This window comes from Nicotiana attenuata, chromosome 2, assembly GCF_001879085.1.
Source record: "Nicotiana attenuata strain UT chromosome 2, NIATTr2, whole genome shotgun sequence".
In the NCBI taxonomy this organism is placed as follows: Eukaryota; Viridiplantae; Streptophyta; class Magnoliopsida; order Solanales; family Solanaceae; genus Nicotiana; species Nicotiana attenuata.
This window is the reverse complement of record NC_031990.1, coordinates 41,723,952-41,741,170: the sequence shown is the minus strand read 5'-3', so window position 1 is coordinate 41,741,170 and position 17,219 is coordinate 41,723,952. Positions and strand designations below refer to the sequence as shown.

At 39.6% G+C, this 17,219-nt stretch overlaps 1 protein-coding gene across 1 annotated transcript; it reads right to left on the bottom strand.

Annotated features, from left to right (window-relative positions):
- LOC109207948 (putative F-box protein At1g32420) lies at positions 7,790 to 10,803 on the bottom strand. The gene is made up of 2 exons (XM_019370949.1): positions 9,484 to 10,803; positions 7,790 to 8,055 (listed from the first exon to the last, which is right to left on the bottom strand). The coding sequence occupies exons 1-2, from the start codon at positions 10,686 to 10,688 to the stop codon at positions 8,022 to 8,024; spliced, it is 1,239 nt and encodes a 412-aa protein (XP_019226494.1). The 5' UTR covers positions 10,689 to 10,803; the 3' UTR covers positions 7,790 to 8,021.

Here is a 17,219-nt window from a genome sequence, read left to right as displayed (position 1 = left end):
TTACCAAATAAAAGATAATCGCTTCAATTCAAATTAAATGATAAGCAATTAATACAAAATACTTCGTAACCATCCCAGAACCCGGTGTCACAAGTGCATGAGCAATTTCTAAGAATTTGAATAAAGTACAGCAGCTGTCCGGAACACAATTGGACGGAAAGTAAATACAATTTTGAGAGAGAGACTATACTAGCTGCTGGTCGCCTCGAGGAAAATACAGCTCACCTAGTCTCTGGGTCGCCTGTGCTGCTACGCCCAATGAGCCAATAGAAATACCTGTAACTGTGCAACAAAACGCACAGCAAGTGTAGCATGAGTACGAAAACAACATGTACTCAGTAAGTATCTAACCTAATCTCGAAGAAGTAGAGACGAGATGGCAACTTCGACACTTACTAATGGTCAAATAATAATATTACTAAAGCGTTGACTCACGGATTTATTACGGGCATCAGTAGGTTCAAGTGAATTACTAAACAGGTAAAAGTTCCTCTCTATTAAAAGTCTCCGGATTCATAATCCATTAATTAAAAATTATCTTAAGTCGGGGAGAGCAGATGGCAATATCAATAAAACTCAAGACAAGCAATTCAAACATGCGCAACTCATGCCGAGGTCGTACGGCCCGATCCAACATAAATGTAAAATGTGCACTGGCGAGGGTCGAGCGGCACGAACCATAGATGCATCTATTACCCCGCTCGCGAATCATACATGCGACACGGTCAAATTTAAACAAACAATCACCCTGCTCGCGTACCATACATGCGATGCAGGTACACATAGAAATACATGCTCAAACAGCAATTAAGAAATTATGGGGGAACATTTATCCAAATAGAAACCAATTCTCTTTTAATGATTTAAGAAAATGAAGTTCAATCCTCTTAGAAATTCATCTACCAATTCGATAGGATTTAGAAATTCAACTGTCAATAAGATCACAAATATTCCAAGTATAGCATGCTTTTGGGTCCTAGACTACCCGAACTTACACACTTTAGTAGCTACGCACGGACTCTCGTCACCTTGTGCGTACGTAGCCCCCAAAAGTAGGAGCACATAACCAATTATTTCACCTATGGGGACAATTCCCTCTTACAAGGTTAGAAAGGAGACTCACCTTGCTCCGAAGTTCCATAACCGTTATTCCATGCCCTTACGAAAACTCAAAATTGACGCACATTGCTCCAAAACTTGACATGGATGGTGAAAATGGCGCTCCCAAATCGCTCATACGTCGGCTCCGATGGAGGAAAATGAGATGAAATGAGCCAAACCAATTTCTTAACACTTATACTGCCCATACGACTCCTCTTCGCGTTCGCGAGAACCCCATCGCGTTCGCGAAGAAGAAAATTCTTAAAAACCATTTTTCAAACTCTTCTCAGACAACATCTAGTATAATAGCTATAACGTTTTGTACAAAACTCCAAATGATAAATAGTTTAAGGTTTTGAAACCAGACACCAAGATCTAAAACTTTCGCGTTTTATAAATTTGCCAATTCTTTATAGATATTGAGATATAAGCTGCCAAAGTGAGCCCTGTGCAACACAAATTTCTTCTTCATCTTCCCGGACAGCCTGTAGTGTACCAGCCATAACTTTTTTTACACTCGTCCAAATGCTAAATTATTCACCTTTCTGAAAACTAGACACAAAGTGCTATAATTTTCATTTTTGGATCATTTCCAAATTCTTTATAGATTGGGTGATATGAGCTTCCGAAGTCAGACCTGTGCAACAGAAATTTCGTTCTCCGCGAACGCGAGTATCACTTAGTGAACGCGAAGAACAAAGTCCCTGAAGCCCAATCCTTCTTCGCGAACGCGAGTCGGTCTTCGCGAACGCGAAGATCAACACCAGATACCAGCATCAGCTATTGCAAAACAACCCGAATGATCCGAAACCACCCCGAAACACACCAGAGGCCTCCGGGACCCCATCCAATCATACCAACCAGTCCCATAACATAACGCGGACCTACTTGAGGCCTCAAATCACATCAAACAACGCTAAAACAATTAATCGCACTCCAATCCAAGCTTAGTGAACTTTAGAATTTCAAGCTTCTATATTCGATGCCGAAACTTATCAAATCACGTCCGATTGACCTTAAATTTTGCACACAAGTCATATTCGACAATACGGACCTACTCCAACTTCCGGAATCAAAATCCGACCCGGATATCAAAAATTCCACCTCCGATCAAACTTCTCAAAAACCTTCAAATTCCTAGCTTTAGCCAAATGACTCCAAAATGACCCACGAACATCCGAATTCACTTCCGATCGCGCTCCCACCTCCAGAATCAACATACGGAGCTACTCCCATACTCGGAATACCAAACGGACATCAATAACACTGAAATGCACTTCAACCCAAACTTATAAAATTTCCTCCAAAATGCTAACTTCCACAATAAGCGCCAAAACGCTCCCGGGTCATCCAAAACCCAATCCGGGCATACGCCCAAGTCCGAAATCATCATACAAATCTATTGGAACCTTCAGATCTCGATTCTGAGGTCGTTTACTTTGAAATCCCATCCTAGTCAATTCTCTCAACTTAAAGCTTCCGAAATGAGAATTTCCTCTCCAAGTCAACTCCGAACTTCCCGAAATTCAATTCTGAGCACGCGTACAAGTCATAATGCCTGAATTAAAACTGCTCATGGACTCAAGCTGCTGAACGGCACGCTAGAGCTCAAAACGACCGGTCGGGTCGTTACATGAGGTTTGGGTTCTGTTCTAAGGTTATGGACTAAGGAGGAGATGAGACCTTTAGTTAAGTGGCATTATCAGTTCTGCAAAGGTTGGGTGATGAGGAAACACCCCCGGGTGTACGTATGAGGAGCTCATGCAGTGGTTCAATGGCTTTGGAACGACTCCGGGTACGTTCGAGGACGAACGTATGTTTAAGTGGAGGAGGATGTAACGACCCGACTAGTTGTTTTGAGCATTTTCGTCTGATTCGGCAGTTTGAGGTCACGAGTAGTTTCATATTATGTGACTTGACTTGCGTGCGCAGTCCGAGCGTGAAACTAAAAAGCTTTTATGTGAAAATATGAAGAAAAAAAATAGTAATTTTTAGAGTTAAAATTTGGTTTTTAGTTGACTTTGGTCAATATTTTGGTAAACGGACCCGGATCTATGTTCCAACAATCCAGGGAGGTCAGTGGTAAAATATGAGACTTGGGCATATGCCCGAAATTGAATTCTGAGGCCCTAGCCTCAGAAAACAATTTTTGAAGAAAATTGTTTGCTGGTTTTTAAAGGAAATAAAGAAATGAATTAATGTTTGAACTCATTGGTATCGGGCCCGTATTTTGGTTCCTTAGACCGTTACAAGTTTGTTGTGATACTTAAGTCCTATCTGTAAAATTTGGTGAAAATCGGAATTTATTTGACGTGATTTGGACGTCCGGTTGAAAAGTTAGAAAAAGAGTTTTGAGGTAAAATTTATAGTTTTTGATGTTATTTTGATGATTTGATTGCACGAGCAAGTCCGTATGATATTTTTTTACTTGAGTGCATGTTTGGTTTGGAGCCTCGAGGGCTTGGGTGAGTTTCTGATAGGTTTAGGCTATGTTACACTTGTTTTTGGATGCTTCATCGTCGTTTCTTCAAGAAAATATAATACCATATTGAGCAAATAAGATCCAAATTCAGTTTTGTTTGAACCATTAGATCAGTATCAAAATTACAGAGCCATAGGAAAAAGAATAATCGAATTTGGACATCGTATGAGGAAGTTATGTTCATTTTCGTGTCAAAAAAAATTGCTGGTTCTGGTGTGGTCGCAAATGCGAAAATTTTATCGCATTTGCGATGCCCAGTTCGCAAATGCGAGATTTTTGTCGAAAATGCGACTTTTTCCAGCCCTGCATTGTTCGTAATTGTGAGGGGTTCGCAAATGTGAACCATGGGTCGCAAATGCGACATCTGAGGCCTGTTAAGTGAGGTTTTTGACGAGATTTTCACCCATTTTTCAATTTTCTCAAACCCTAAACCTCCATGGGCGATTTTCCAAGGACCCAAACTTCTCCAAATCATTGGGTAAGTGTCTCTAATCAATTTTCAACTATTTTTTGTGATTATATCTTAGATTTAGCATCAAATTCATGAGAATTTAAAGGAAAATATGGAAAAAATTGTGAAATCATTCAAAAATGTAAAATGATGATTTGAATGACCAAATGGTATCAGAATTATATAATTTTTGTATGGGTGAACTCGTAGCGGAATGGGTGTTCAATTTTTGTAAATTTGTTGGGTTCCGAGGTGCGGGCCCAGAGAGTTGACTTTTGTTGACTTTTTACAAATTGTATAAGAATCATAGTTTTGTTAATTGAAATTGTTTTCTCTCGCATTGTTTGATGTATTCAAGTCATTTTTGGTTAGATTGAGCCGAGCGTAGATGAATTGCTAAAGGAAAAGCTAAATTGAGTATTGAATTGGCCGGTTAGAGGTAAGTATCTGCCTAACCTTGTGTGTGGGGGACTTCCCCTTAGGATTTGAGTCTTCTATGCTAATTGTAGTCCATGCATGCGAGGTGACGAGTGCATGCTCGGACTTATTTGTGTGAAATTTTCTTCTAGGGTTCTTAGGTCCTTATGTTCATTATGTTGAAAGTATCCCGTGTGGTTGGGTTTCCTAATTGCTTAAATTGCCTCTATATGCTCCATATGTTCATTATGTTGAAAGTATCCCGTGTGGTTGGGTTTCCTAATTGCTTAAATTGCCTCTATATGCTCCATATGATGTTATTAGCTTTCCTCTAATTCGTACGTGTTACTTGACCCTTAATTGCCTTAATTGAAGTGATTGCCTTCGTTATTGTTTTGATACTTCTAGACTGTGAGTTTCCTTTATGACTTCGTGTAAACATGCTACATGTCCAATTGTTGTGGTTACCGGTGTAGTTATCACGTGCTTATTATGTCTAGTTATTTTGTTGAGGTTATCGTACTTCTTGGTTTTTCCGTGATCCTTATTATGTACTATTCTTGTTTAAATTGACGATTATTCATGTCGAATAAGATTTATGACATTCTCTTGGAAATTGTCCATTGTTAAGTATTGACTCGAGTTGAGATCTATATTGCGAAGCTAACTGTTGAAACAAGATTGGCTATTGTTGATTCCCTTGACGGGATGTTATTGTTTCTATTGTTAATTCCCTTTCCGGGATATTATTGTTTCTATTGTTGATTCCCTTGTCGGGATGTTATTGATTCTACTGTTCGTATTGTTGACTTCCTTGCCGTGATTTTATTGTTTCTAGGTGAGGAAGAGTGTAAAGCACGAAGGGTGATGCCGTGCATGATATTGTGTGAGAGAGTTAAAGCACGAAGGGTGATGCCATGCACATTTCTATTTATGCATATTGCGAGGAAGAGTGATAAAGCACGAAGGATGATGCCGTGCCGCACGATGTACCATTCTGTGCCTTTATATGAGTGATAATGCACGAAGGATCATTCCGTGCCATGATTATATGAGGTAAAAGCACGAAGGGTGATGGAGCGTAAAAACACGAAGGGTGATGTCGTGCACTTGTACTTGATTTTCCTGATTCTTGTTGATAATTGAGTTATGGTGTTCTTTACGTTTTTTTCCTGATTTTCTATTGTTACTTGATTCTATTGTGATGTTATTGATTCCCTTGCCCAAATTTCTTGTGATTGTTGCTTCGGTGAGGAAGAGTATAAAGCACGAAGGGTGATGCCGTGCACGATATTTGTGAGAGAGTGTTAAACCACGAAGGGTGATGCCGTGCATGTTACTTGTGAGAGAGTGTTAAAGCACGAAGGGTGATGCCGTGCACTTTCTGTTTGCTATGCTTATTTGTGTTTACCAATTCAAATGTTTTAACTGTTCAGATTCCTTTACTGTTGCGATCCTTTGTGATGAAACCCCATAGTTTTTTTAAATGCTTCGCCGTATTTATATGTATATTTCAATACTTCAAATTTCGATAATTGTTTCATTTTTAATTCAATTAGTTACTCAATTAAATTTCCTTGAACCCTTTGAGGTTGTATTTTACTTTTAAAAAAAACATTCTATTAAGTTAATTTATTAAATCCCTTGTTAAAGGTAATAATTCATTCGATGTTGTATTTTAATTGAAAATGGTATTTTCCTTATTCAAATGATTTCTAAAAATAACTTCATCTTTTCTTGCTGAGTTCCTAATTTGGTTTAGAAGCTGTACTCTACTTTATGTTATGCAAATATGACTCCGTGAAAATCTTAATTGCATTGGTTATGTACCATATGTACTGAGTAACATAAGAACGTTGTTGTGCAAAGGGAGATAGAAATATGTGGGCACAGGGTGCCGGGTGTGCTAAATGTTTGGTAATTGAGGTATCATATGAGACATCGAGTTTGAGATGGCTGGAATTGCGCACCGGAAATGATATGATTTATTGAGCTGACATGGCCTTCTTTGTTTGAGTACATTTTTACTTGTTTGTGTTCCGGCTATGTTGGTGTTAGTTTATTTGGTTATCTTTCATTTCCATCCATGTTTCCCTTTATTGTTTCTACCGATTGTAGTTTGTTCTTTCCCTACTGTTGATATTACTTTGTCACCGTTAGGTTGATAGTTTATTATCATATCCAGTTCAATTTATTTGACCACTGTCTGGACTGTTCCTCGTCACTACCCCACCGAGGTTAGTCTTGATACTTACTGGGCACGGTCATGGTGTGCTCATACTACACTTCTGTATATTTTTGTGCACAGATCTAGGTATTTGATCGGTGGTAGCTGTGCGGGTCGTTGCGGTGGAGACTCAAGGTAAACCTGCTAGAGCGTTCGGAGGCCTCGGAGTCACATTCATTTGTACTTATTTCCATTTATTCCTTTTGTTTCGGGACAGTGATGTATTTATTTTGTATAATTACTCTTAGAAAGGCTTGTGACTTGTACCGCCGGTTTTGGGAATTGTAATTTATTCAGAGCAAATTAATTTAAAGTTAGTAAATGTCAATGTTATTTCAGATAATGTTAGGCTTACCTAGTTGAGAGACTAGGTGCCATCACGACTCCTTCAGAGAGATTTTTGGGTCGTGACACATGTTGATTACCAAATCCCCTAATAAAAGCTAAAATGTTCTCAGTTTCGACTCGACGGAAGATAATACTACCAATCACTACCAAGAAGAATACAGTACCAAGTGGTCTTTCAACAGAGATATTCGTTGTGAAATATATTATTTTCTATATTAAATGAGATGAAAATGATAAAATGAGCAAAAAAATTATATATGTTAGTGTCATGTATGCATAGAACAAACAATATCATATTTGATCTTCCGTTGCATACATGCTGGTTTTGAAGAAAAATACACCCATCATACTACTGAGAAACTCAAATCCGTCAAGTGTCTTATGTAATCGTACAATGATAGTATATAGAGGTTTTGATAATAATATCATACACGAAAAATCATGATGGGTTGATGTGCTTCCAAGCATGTGTTCATCCCCACAATTCAACTTTCGCCTATCTTCTTAAAATTTATCTAGAAGCAATTTTCACTACACTTGTATTTTGCAATAATAATACACAAGGTCAAACAATTTCAAATGCTGGATTGTATTTTCTGCAACATGCTTTCTCGCACGATCTAGAGAAAAGGATACGGGAAAGAATTATGAATCAAAAAGAAAATTACTTATGGAAGGAACAAAAATCGAGTGAAGACACTCACATGGAACACACTGAAAGACCTAATGAAGCAAAAAAGATAACTTGAGCATATTAGACGCAAACATAAACCCACCATTGCTTACTCAAGCACAAGTTGATCAGTGCAAAATAGTTGACAATCTGATACAAAGTAGCTGATACGAATTATACGCTGTAATATGAACATCATTGCTAGTATTTCCTAACTAAAAGTATGTCAAAAAGTTTCTCATGCCATCTCCGATGTTAGCAAAAAGGGGCAGCCATTATGTCTTTTACGCAATCCTATATAGCCAAGTCAAGCTTCTGAGGGTCAAGTGGTAGTGAACTTTATATTCATGCCAGCCCTACATTATCAAGAAAAATAATGTCAGGTTTATAAGATCCCAAAGTAACTACAAGTCTATTCATTTATTAAAGACTGCAAGACACAAGTGAACCAAGGAGGAATGATGAGGACGAGATAGCAAGACTATGAAGTTTATAAGCAATTGGAACACAATACTGGAAATTCAAGGTGAGAAGGCCGAAAGATTGCAACTTGAAGGAGCAAATAGTTAAATGAAACGAAGATTCTTTCATATGAAGAGAGAACCTCTTACACTGGCTGTCAAACTAAAGCTACATCTTTGAGCATTCAAAACCAAAGATATGGATGTGTCGGACTACATTAAGAGAGTGCACATTCGTCCAATATGGTTAGCAATGACACAAGTAGCCAAGCCTTCCATTGATAATAAGCTTTAGTTTATCAACACTAACATCTATAAGACTAACATCTGTACTTGCATATTCAAGTTTAAAAGTTCATGGATCAGGAATAAAGAATTTTATTGAAAACACTCACCAAAAACAAGAAAAAGAGCACCAGAAACAGAAAGCGCAAAACCTCTGGCTCGATTGACTAGATAGGTAACAGAACTATTGCAATCACCAATAGGACATGGTTTTATTAGTTTTTTCTTTTCTTTTGAAGACTTGGTTCTGTTAGTTAGAGCGATCCAGCTATCCAAATGCATTATTTCAGTGAAACTATGTTTTTCTGCTCTTTCTTACAAGTAATTGTTATAATGCTTATGGGACAAACTACCTCAGAGTTTTACAGTGTCAACAAATAGAAATATAACTTCAAGGATCTAGCAATCATATTACTATGTTTATTGACCTAGTTGTCTCTTCATAATGAAGTCATTGGATATCGACTGTATGGGTCCGAATTTGACCAACCACGACCTACGGCGAACACAACAAACGAGCAGGCCTCTCCGAGCCAGCGTCTCAAAAGAAACGACCTTATTATAATAGAGTAGAATGTATGACCCTTGTAATAAAAGAGAAGAATGTACGACTCTATTTATTCCCCTTATTTCCACCAATTTCAACTAGTAATCCAAGAAGTTGTTTGGCTGACTAACCATAAAATAAGCGAATTGCATACAGTGAGAGACATTTATACTGTGACTGATTCAACACCACAAAGCTATTTACAAAAATATACTTTCTTAGATGGAAGATGAAAAGAAAACTTGTTAGTTGGCCATATTTGCTTTCCAGAACCACAGCAGCAACTGACAAGCATCTCCAATAATTGTGTAGAGTTAAGTAAACACGATTAGTTCACGCAGTAAATTAATGCATCACATACACATACGCAAATAAGGATGAGAACAAAGCAAAATTGCAACATCTCAAAGTGGGATCAGACGTGACAATCAACACAAAGCAAGCACATAGTAACTAATTAAGATATAATTGAAAATACAAAAGTTGATCACCGTGCTAATTTATCTCTAGCAGCTTGCTTCTTAACTGGTCGCATCCCTTCAATCAGAACTAAGCTCTCTGAATAGTTGAAAATCATGGAGAAACCGCTTTTAGCCTTACCAGTGCACAATTTTGCCTTAATAGAACTAGTCACCGGATCAACGAGGAACAACACGCCATTCTCATCCTCAGCAACAATGTTACCATTCCTCGAACAGCCAATAATTCTGTCGAACCCGAATAACATTTCAACATTGCATTTCTTGCTCCAACCATCTTCATCATCCATTACCCAAATCTCAACATTATATTTGTCTGTTTTGTCCCACAGTAATATACCAAGAGAATCCTCCAAATTCACAAGATGCCCCAGAAGGTCCAGTCTCACTCCAGGCATATGTAACTTGTCAAGTACTCTCTTAGTCACATCAAAATACACCAATACCTCACGTGACCCATGCGCATCGTCAAGCAGAGCAACCCAATAAGGCACCCCTTTAATAATCAGATGGCAAGAAAGCCCAACAACTCGAAACCCCATCTCATTTGGCACCCTCTCCCAGCTGAAACTCTTGGTTGAAAACATTTCCACTTCATCTGCAATCATAGTTTGTGGTCCGAAACTCTTAAGACTCAAGACCAAGAAGTCATTTTTTTGTGAATCGTACGCCAATCCGATGGAAACACAAGGGTGCGTTCCAATAATGGGTTTGCTTTTCGAAAGCGGCACATCCCTAGACTGCCTCATAGCTGGGTTCCAAAGAATAATGGAATCACCCAAAGGTGCCTGACAAAGGCACACAATGCCATTGCAAGAACCCACAACCACCATATATTGCAAGAAGAAAGGGAAAGGGTTATCAAGTTCTTCCACAACTGATGATGACTCGGGGGACAGGTTGATTAGGGAGAGTCGATGATCAGAGGACTCGAGATGGCGATTGTGTAAAAGAACGGGTAAAGAACCGGTACTGGGCTGCAAAGAAGAGGAATGGAGGAAATGGGTGTCAATGAAGTTGGGTTTGGAAATGAGTTTTCGCCATGGCTTGCAAACGCACCTGAATTGTAAAAGGGTCTTCACAGGGAGACGAGAAAGGATATCAATGATGATTTCTCTTAGTAAAATGCAGTTGCATGTTGCGTCTGGAGCTCTGTCTTTTGTTTTCTTGGATTTACCTTTCTTCTTCCCCTTTCCTTTGCCTTTAGACGGCGGCATCTTAGCTGGGAAGTGGCCGGAAGTTGAAGATGAAGAAAGGCGTTTGTGATTGACAGAGAGAACTGGGGATTTGGACAGCCTAGCTAGTCTTGACAAAGAAGAGAGGAAAACGGTTTTGGATATAAGGTGAAAACTGAATAGCAATTTTTTATATATACTTACACGTTCAGATTAATGATTCTTTAACAATGGAATAGTCCTCCTTTCCTTCTTATTTGACACCATCTCGTCTTAAATAATTTTTGTGATAACGATTATATCGTCTTAATTAGAGTACTTGCATTTTACTTTTAAATAATTTAATTTAGTTGAAATTTAAATTTAAATTAAATGGATAATAATTTATTTTGTTTAAATTGTCACGACCCAAAATCCACTAAGGATCTTGATGGCGCCGGACACCGCTGTCAGGCAAGCCAACCAAAAATACTTAATTAAATTCTCGTTTTAAATATTTCCGAAACCACTTGTTTTATACGTTTAAACAATACATAATAAATTCCACTGAATAAATAGTGAAACGTTTAACAACTTTTTGAAGTTTCTGAATAAACCCATAGACATCCCCAGAACCCGGTGTCACAAGTGCATGAGCTACTTCTAAGAAACAATACAATACAACATCCGTCCGGAATAAAAACGGACAGAAACTAAATAAAATATATGAAAAGGGACTATACTAGCTGCGGCCGCCTCGAATAATGCAACTAACCGAGTCCCAGTGTCGTCCCTGCTGCTACGCCCAGTAGGCCACTAGTAGTTCCTGAGCATGTGCAATAAAAATGTACAGAAGTGTAGTATGAGTACAAAAACAACATGTACTCAGTAAGTATCCCGCCTAATCTCGGAGAAGTTGAGACGGGATGGCAACTTTGACACTTACTAAAGATCCAATAATAGTAATATTAACGCGATGACTCACGGATTTATTAAGAACAACAGTAGATTCAAGTAAATTATTAAACAGGTAAAAGTTCCTCTTTATTATAAGTTTTCGGATTCATAATCCATTAATTAACAATTATCCCAGGTCGGGAGAGCAGGTACTAGTATCAACAGATATTAAAGCAAGCAATGCAAGCATGCGCAACTCATGCCGAGGTCGTACTGCCCGATCCAACAATATTTAAAATGTGCACTGCCGAGGGTCGAGCGGCCCGAACCATAGATGCATCTATTACCCCGCTCGCAAATCATACATGCGACGCAGTCAAATTTAAATTAACAATCACCCTGCTCGCGTACCATACATACGACGCGGGTACACATAGAAACACATGCTCAACAGCAAATTAAGAATTTTACTGGGAATATTCATCCCATTAAAACCAATTCTCTTTTAATGATTTAAGGAATAAAGTTTAATTCTCTTAGAAACTTATTTACCAATTCGATAGGATTTCAGCAATTCATACTGTCAATAACATTACAAGTATTCCAAGTACAGCATGCTTTTGGGTCCTAGACTACCCGGACAATAATATGATAGTAGCTACGCACGGACTCTCCTCACCTCGTGCGTACGAAGCCCCCACAAATAGGAGCACATAACCAATTATTTCACCTATGGGTACAATTCCCTCTCACAAGGTTAGAAAGGAGACTCACCTCACTCCGAAGATTCATAACCGGCATTCCACGCCCTTCTGAAAACTCAAATTGATGCACAACGATCCAACACTAGCCAATAGTTATGCAAATTCGTTAATATACGATAAACTACTCATATTAATCCAATTTATAACAATTCCTAACCCCGATCGAAAAGTTGACAAAAACGCCCTCGGGCCCACATGCCCAGACGTTCAAAATTTTCGAAGAATAAGTTTACCCATAGCCTCACGAACTCAAATATATAATTTTCTCTTTATTCCATACCTAAAATCGTGGTCAACTTCCAAGAATATAAATTTCTAGATCTTTCTACCAAAACCTCAAATTTCTACCAATTTACATGCTAAAATTCATGCATAATCGATGTATTTAACTCAAGATGGATGGGATTAGCTTACCTTATCGTTGATGACGAAAAATCCCACCTGAAGCTCTCCCAAAATCGCCCAATCCAAGAAAATATGAGAGAAAATGGCCAAATCCCGATTTTTAAAACACATCTCTGCCTCCAGCACTTTCCGCACCTGCGGTCCCTTGATCGCTTCTGCGGTTCCGCAGGTGCGAGCCAAACCACCGCTTCTGCGGTTTCCTCTAGGCTCCCATTTTATGCTTCTGTGCTTCCATTCCCGCAGATGCGGTCCCGCTTCTGCAACCAAACGACCGCATCTGCGGTCCCAGATTTCCTTTGCCAAAATCGCATCTGCGACTATAGGGCCGCAGGTGCGGTTATATCAATAACTAGTAGTGTAACGACCCAACTGGCCGTTTTGCCTTTTAGAACCTCGTTCCCCTAAATAAAACCTTTCGTACTTGCTTTAGCTAATTTACGACTTGCGGGGACGGTTAGTTCGGGAGTTGGAAGAGTTTTGAGTGAAATATGCCTAATTGTTTCTTTAAGATTCTCTTAAAAGACAAAGTTTGACTTCGGTCAACTTTTTGGAAAAACGGACCAGGACTTGTGATTTGACGGTCCCGGGATGTCCGTGGAAAAATATGGGACCTGGGCGTATGCCTGGAATCGAATTCCGAGGTCCCTAGCCCGAGTAATGAATTTTTATTGAAAATTGTTAAATTGAAATCCTAAGAGTTTAATAAAAAGGAAAAATGCTTGATCACATTGATATCGGGCCCGTATGTTGGTTCCGGAGCCCGGTACAGGTTCGGTATAATATTTTAGTCTTGTCTGTGAAATTTGGTGAGAAACGGGATTGATTTGACGTGATTCGGACGTTCGGTTGAAAAGATAGGAATTTGGGTGTTCTTGAGGATTTCATGCATTTTGGTGTTAAATCCGTGGTTTTAGGTGTTAATTAGGCGATTTGATTGTTTGACAAGTTTGCACATTGTTGTAGGACTTGCGTGAGTGTTCGGAGTGGAGCCCTGAGGGCTCGGGTGAGATTCGGGCATGGTTGGAGGTAGGAAATCACACCAGTTTTTCTGGTATTTTTACCCCTGCTGCAGGTCTCGCAATTGCGAGATGGTCATCGCAATTGCGAACTCGCAATTGCGAGGGTGGCATCGCATTTGCGAACTTGGACCGGCTGGGTAGTGGTCGCACTTGCGACCTTCTTCTTCGCCTTTGCAAACCCAGGGGTGTCTGCATTTGCTAGCTTTTCTTCGCATTTGCGAACCCTGGGGTGTCCGCATTTGCGACCCCTCCATCGCATTTGCGATCAAAGCAGGACAGGGGGGCAGTTCGCATTTGCGAACCCTGGGGTGTCCGCATTTGCGACCTTGCAATTGCGAGCCTGGTGTCGCAATTGCGACATCAGAGGGTTGGGCATAGCTTTAAAAAACGGGACTTAGAGCATTTATTTCATTTCTACTCTACACTTGGGCGATTTGAGAGCTTCCAAAGAGGGGATTTTAACATAGCATTGTGAGGTAAGTTATTTCCATTCATCCTTAGTTTAAATACATGTATATTAGGTAGATTAAACACCAAAAACTAGGAAAAATCAAAGGGGTTAGAGCTAGACCTATGGTTTTAATAAAACTAAGATTTAACCACGAAATTTGTAATGAAATGAACTAGAAATCATATATTATTGATCTTTAGGTAGTAGAGAACGACTTCCTTCAAAAAATTTTGGAATCCGGGCACGTGGGCCCAGGGTTGGAATTTAGGAAACTCATGTAAATAGTTGGGAAATGGTTTGAATAGCTAGAATTCGATCTTGTGAGCTGATATATTAATTAGTTCTTACTTCATTTAACTAGTTTGAGATCGTTCGGCTCCGAAATTGAGGGCTTGGGCTTGTTCTTGATATTGGAAGTGCGCCTTGGAGCGAGGTGAGTCTCCTTTCTAACCTTGTAAGAGGAAAATGTCCCCATAGGCATAATAATTGAATTATTTGTCATTGTATTCGGGGGCTACGTACATACTAGGTGACGAGAGTCCGTGCGTAGCAACTATTATGCTATCTCCGGGTAGTTTAGGGCCCATAAGCATGCTTTACGTGATATTCTAGTACAGTTTGATTAACTTGGATTTGTATGAACTCTTTGATTACGAAGAATGAGACTAGAGAATGACCCTTATCCTGTTTGGTCCTTTAAAAGAGAATAATTGGCATTTCTATGTATGGCTACTCCTCATGTATATATTGATTGTTGTTGTTGCTTGTCAATGGGCTTATTTCTGTTTGATCGCGTCGCACGGGTGATTCGCGAGCGGGGTAATAGATGTATCTATGGTTCGAGCCGTTCGACCCTCGGCAGTGCACAATTTACTTTTATGTTGGATCGGGCCGTACATTCCTCGGTGATTATCTGCGCATGACTTATTTGGCATTCTATTGTGGGTTAGACTTCATAATTGCCTAAATATAAATGGACGCTCATGATGAAAATCTAAAGGAAGAGTTGTGGTTTTATACTTACTAATCTTTACGTTTTGAGTTATTTCTGCTTATTATAAATTCTCCTCATTTTACATGACCTTAGTAAGTATCGAGTCGACCTCTCGTCTCTACTTCTTCGAGATTAGACGGGATACTTACTGGGTATATATTGTTTATGTACTCATGCTACACTTTTGTACTTAAATGTACAGGATCTGAGGCAGGTGGATCTGGTTATCATTCTGGTGCGCACCCGTGAGCGGACTTGGGACTTCTACGGTGAGCTGCTTTTCCTCCATGCCGACCCGCAGCCGAAGAAGTCTTTCCTTTGTACTTTTATTTTCTGTCTATCCTGATTCAGACAGTAGGATAGTATGATATTCTTTTGGGTGTATATTCTACTAGCTGCCTATAGCTTGTGACACCAGGTTCTGGCACACACATTGGTAGACTTGTTTTTGGGTTGTATTATTATGCTACTTACATCATTTATCACTTTCGGCTTTGAACCCAATTGGAGTATTTATCTCACTTAAATTTTATAATATTAACCTAAAAAGTTAGAAATGTTTTCCGCACTTGGCTTGCCCGACAATGATGTTGGGCGCCTTCATGACCTATTATGGAAATGGGTCGTGACAAGCAGCCTCAGCCCTTTCAAAAATCCCATTTTCGATCCGTTAACCACCCGGAATCCACCCGAGGCCCCTGGGACCCAACCAATCATGCCAACCAGTCCCAAAACACGTTACGAACTTGCTGGAGGCCTCAAATCATATCAAGCAATGCTAAAACCACGAATCGACCTCCAATCCAAGCTTTATGAACTTTAGAATTTCAAACTTCTACTTTTGATGTTTAAACCTATCAAATCATGTCCGATTGACTTCAAATTTTGCGCACAAGTCATATTCGACATTACGGACCTACTCCAACTTTTGGAATCAGATTCCGACCCCGATATCAAAAAGTTCACCTCCGGTCAAACTTCTCAAAACCTTCAAATTCCTATCTTTAGCCAAATGGCTCCAAAATGCTCCACGGACATCCGAATTCACTTTCCATCGTGCTCCTAACTCCAGAGTCGGAATCCCAAACGGATATCGATAAAGCTGAAGTGCACTTCAACCCAAACTTATAAAATTTCTTCCAAAATGTTAACTTCCTCAATAGGCACCAAAACGCTCCCGGGTCATCCAAAACCCGACCCGGACATACGCCCAAGTCCGAAATCATCATACGAACCTGCTGGAACCTTCGAATCCTGCTTCTAAGGTCGTTTACTCAAAAATTCGATCTTAGCTAATTCTTTCAACTTAAAGCTTCTGAAATGAGAATTTCCTCTCCAAGTCAACTCCGAACTTCCCGAAATTTACTTCCGACCACGCGTACAAGTCAAAATGCTTGAATAGAAGCTGCTCATGGCCTCGAACTGCTGAACGGCATGCTAGGGCTCAAAACGACCGGTCGAATCGTTACATGCTCTCCCTCTTAAACATACGTCTGTCCTCGAACGTGCTAGGAACTATGCTAGGGTTGCCCGAAATCACTGCTTAATACCTCGTGCACCTACCCGTGCTACCACAACCCAGTTGAGCACATTAGCTCGATCAATTATGAAGATATTCCCTTTTATTCAAGAAAATAAGCTTAGAGCCCAATTCCAACATCCGAAATTCTCTGCCAGGCCTGCTTCCAATATATGAACACCGTATCAATAACTACACGCAGCACCAAAACATGACTGCATACCTTAGCTGAATTCACACCTTGCACCACTTTACTCACAAGACCACGATAACATTCTCTGATCAAATTAGTCGAAATCCCACGAATATGATGCTCCCAGTGCACCTCATGATATATATAAGTCTTGCTCCAACTCTCGCAATGCCGCCACGACGGAAGGGATGTGTAGAAATTTATAACCAACTGCCGAGTCAACGATTCATAGGGTCTATACCCTGCTAAGAACCATCACCTCTTTCTAAACCAAATAATGGCCTTTACTATTTAATATACTTCACATATTCAGATTACACTGATCCTAAGTCCAATGATATTGTCTCACCCA

Excerpts from the sequence above, each read along its gene's own strand:
- LOC109207948 (XM_019370949.1), bottom strand. The coding sequence starts at position 10,688 with ATGCCGCCGTCTAAAGGCAAAGGAAAGGGGAAGAAGAAAGGTAAATCC. Across the intron at positions 8,056-9,483 it reads GCTAGAGATAAATTAGCACG|GGCTGGCATGAATATAAAGT; the intron begins GTGATCAACTTT and ends TTGATAATGTAG.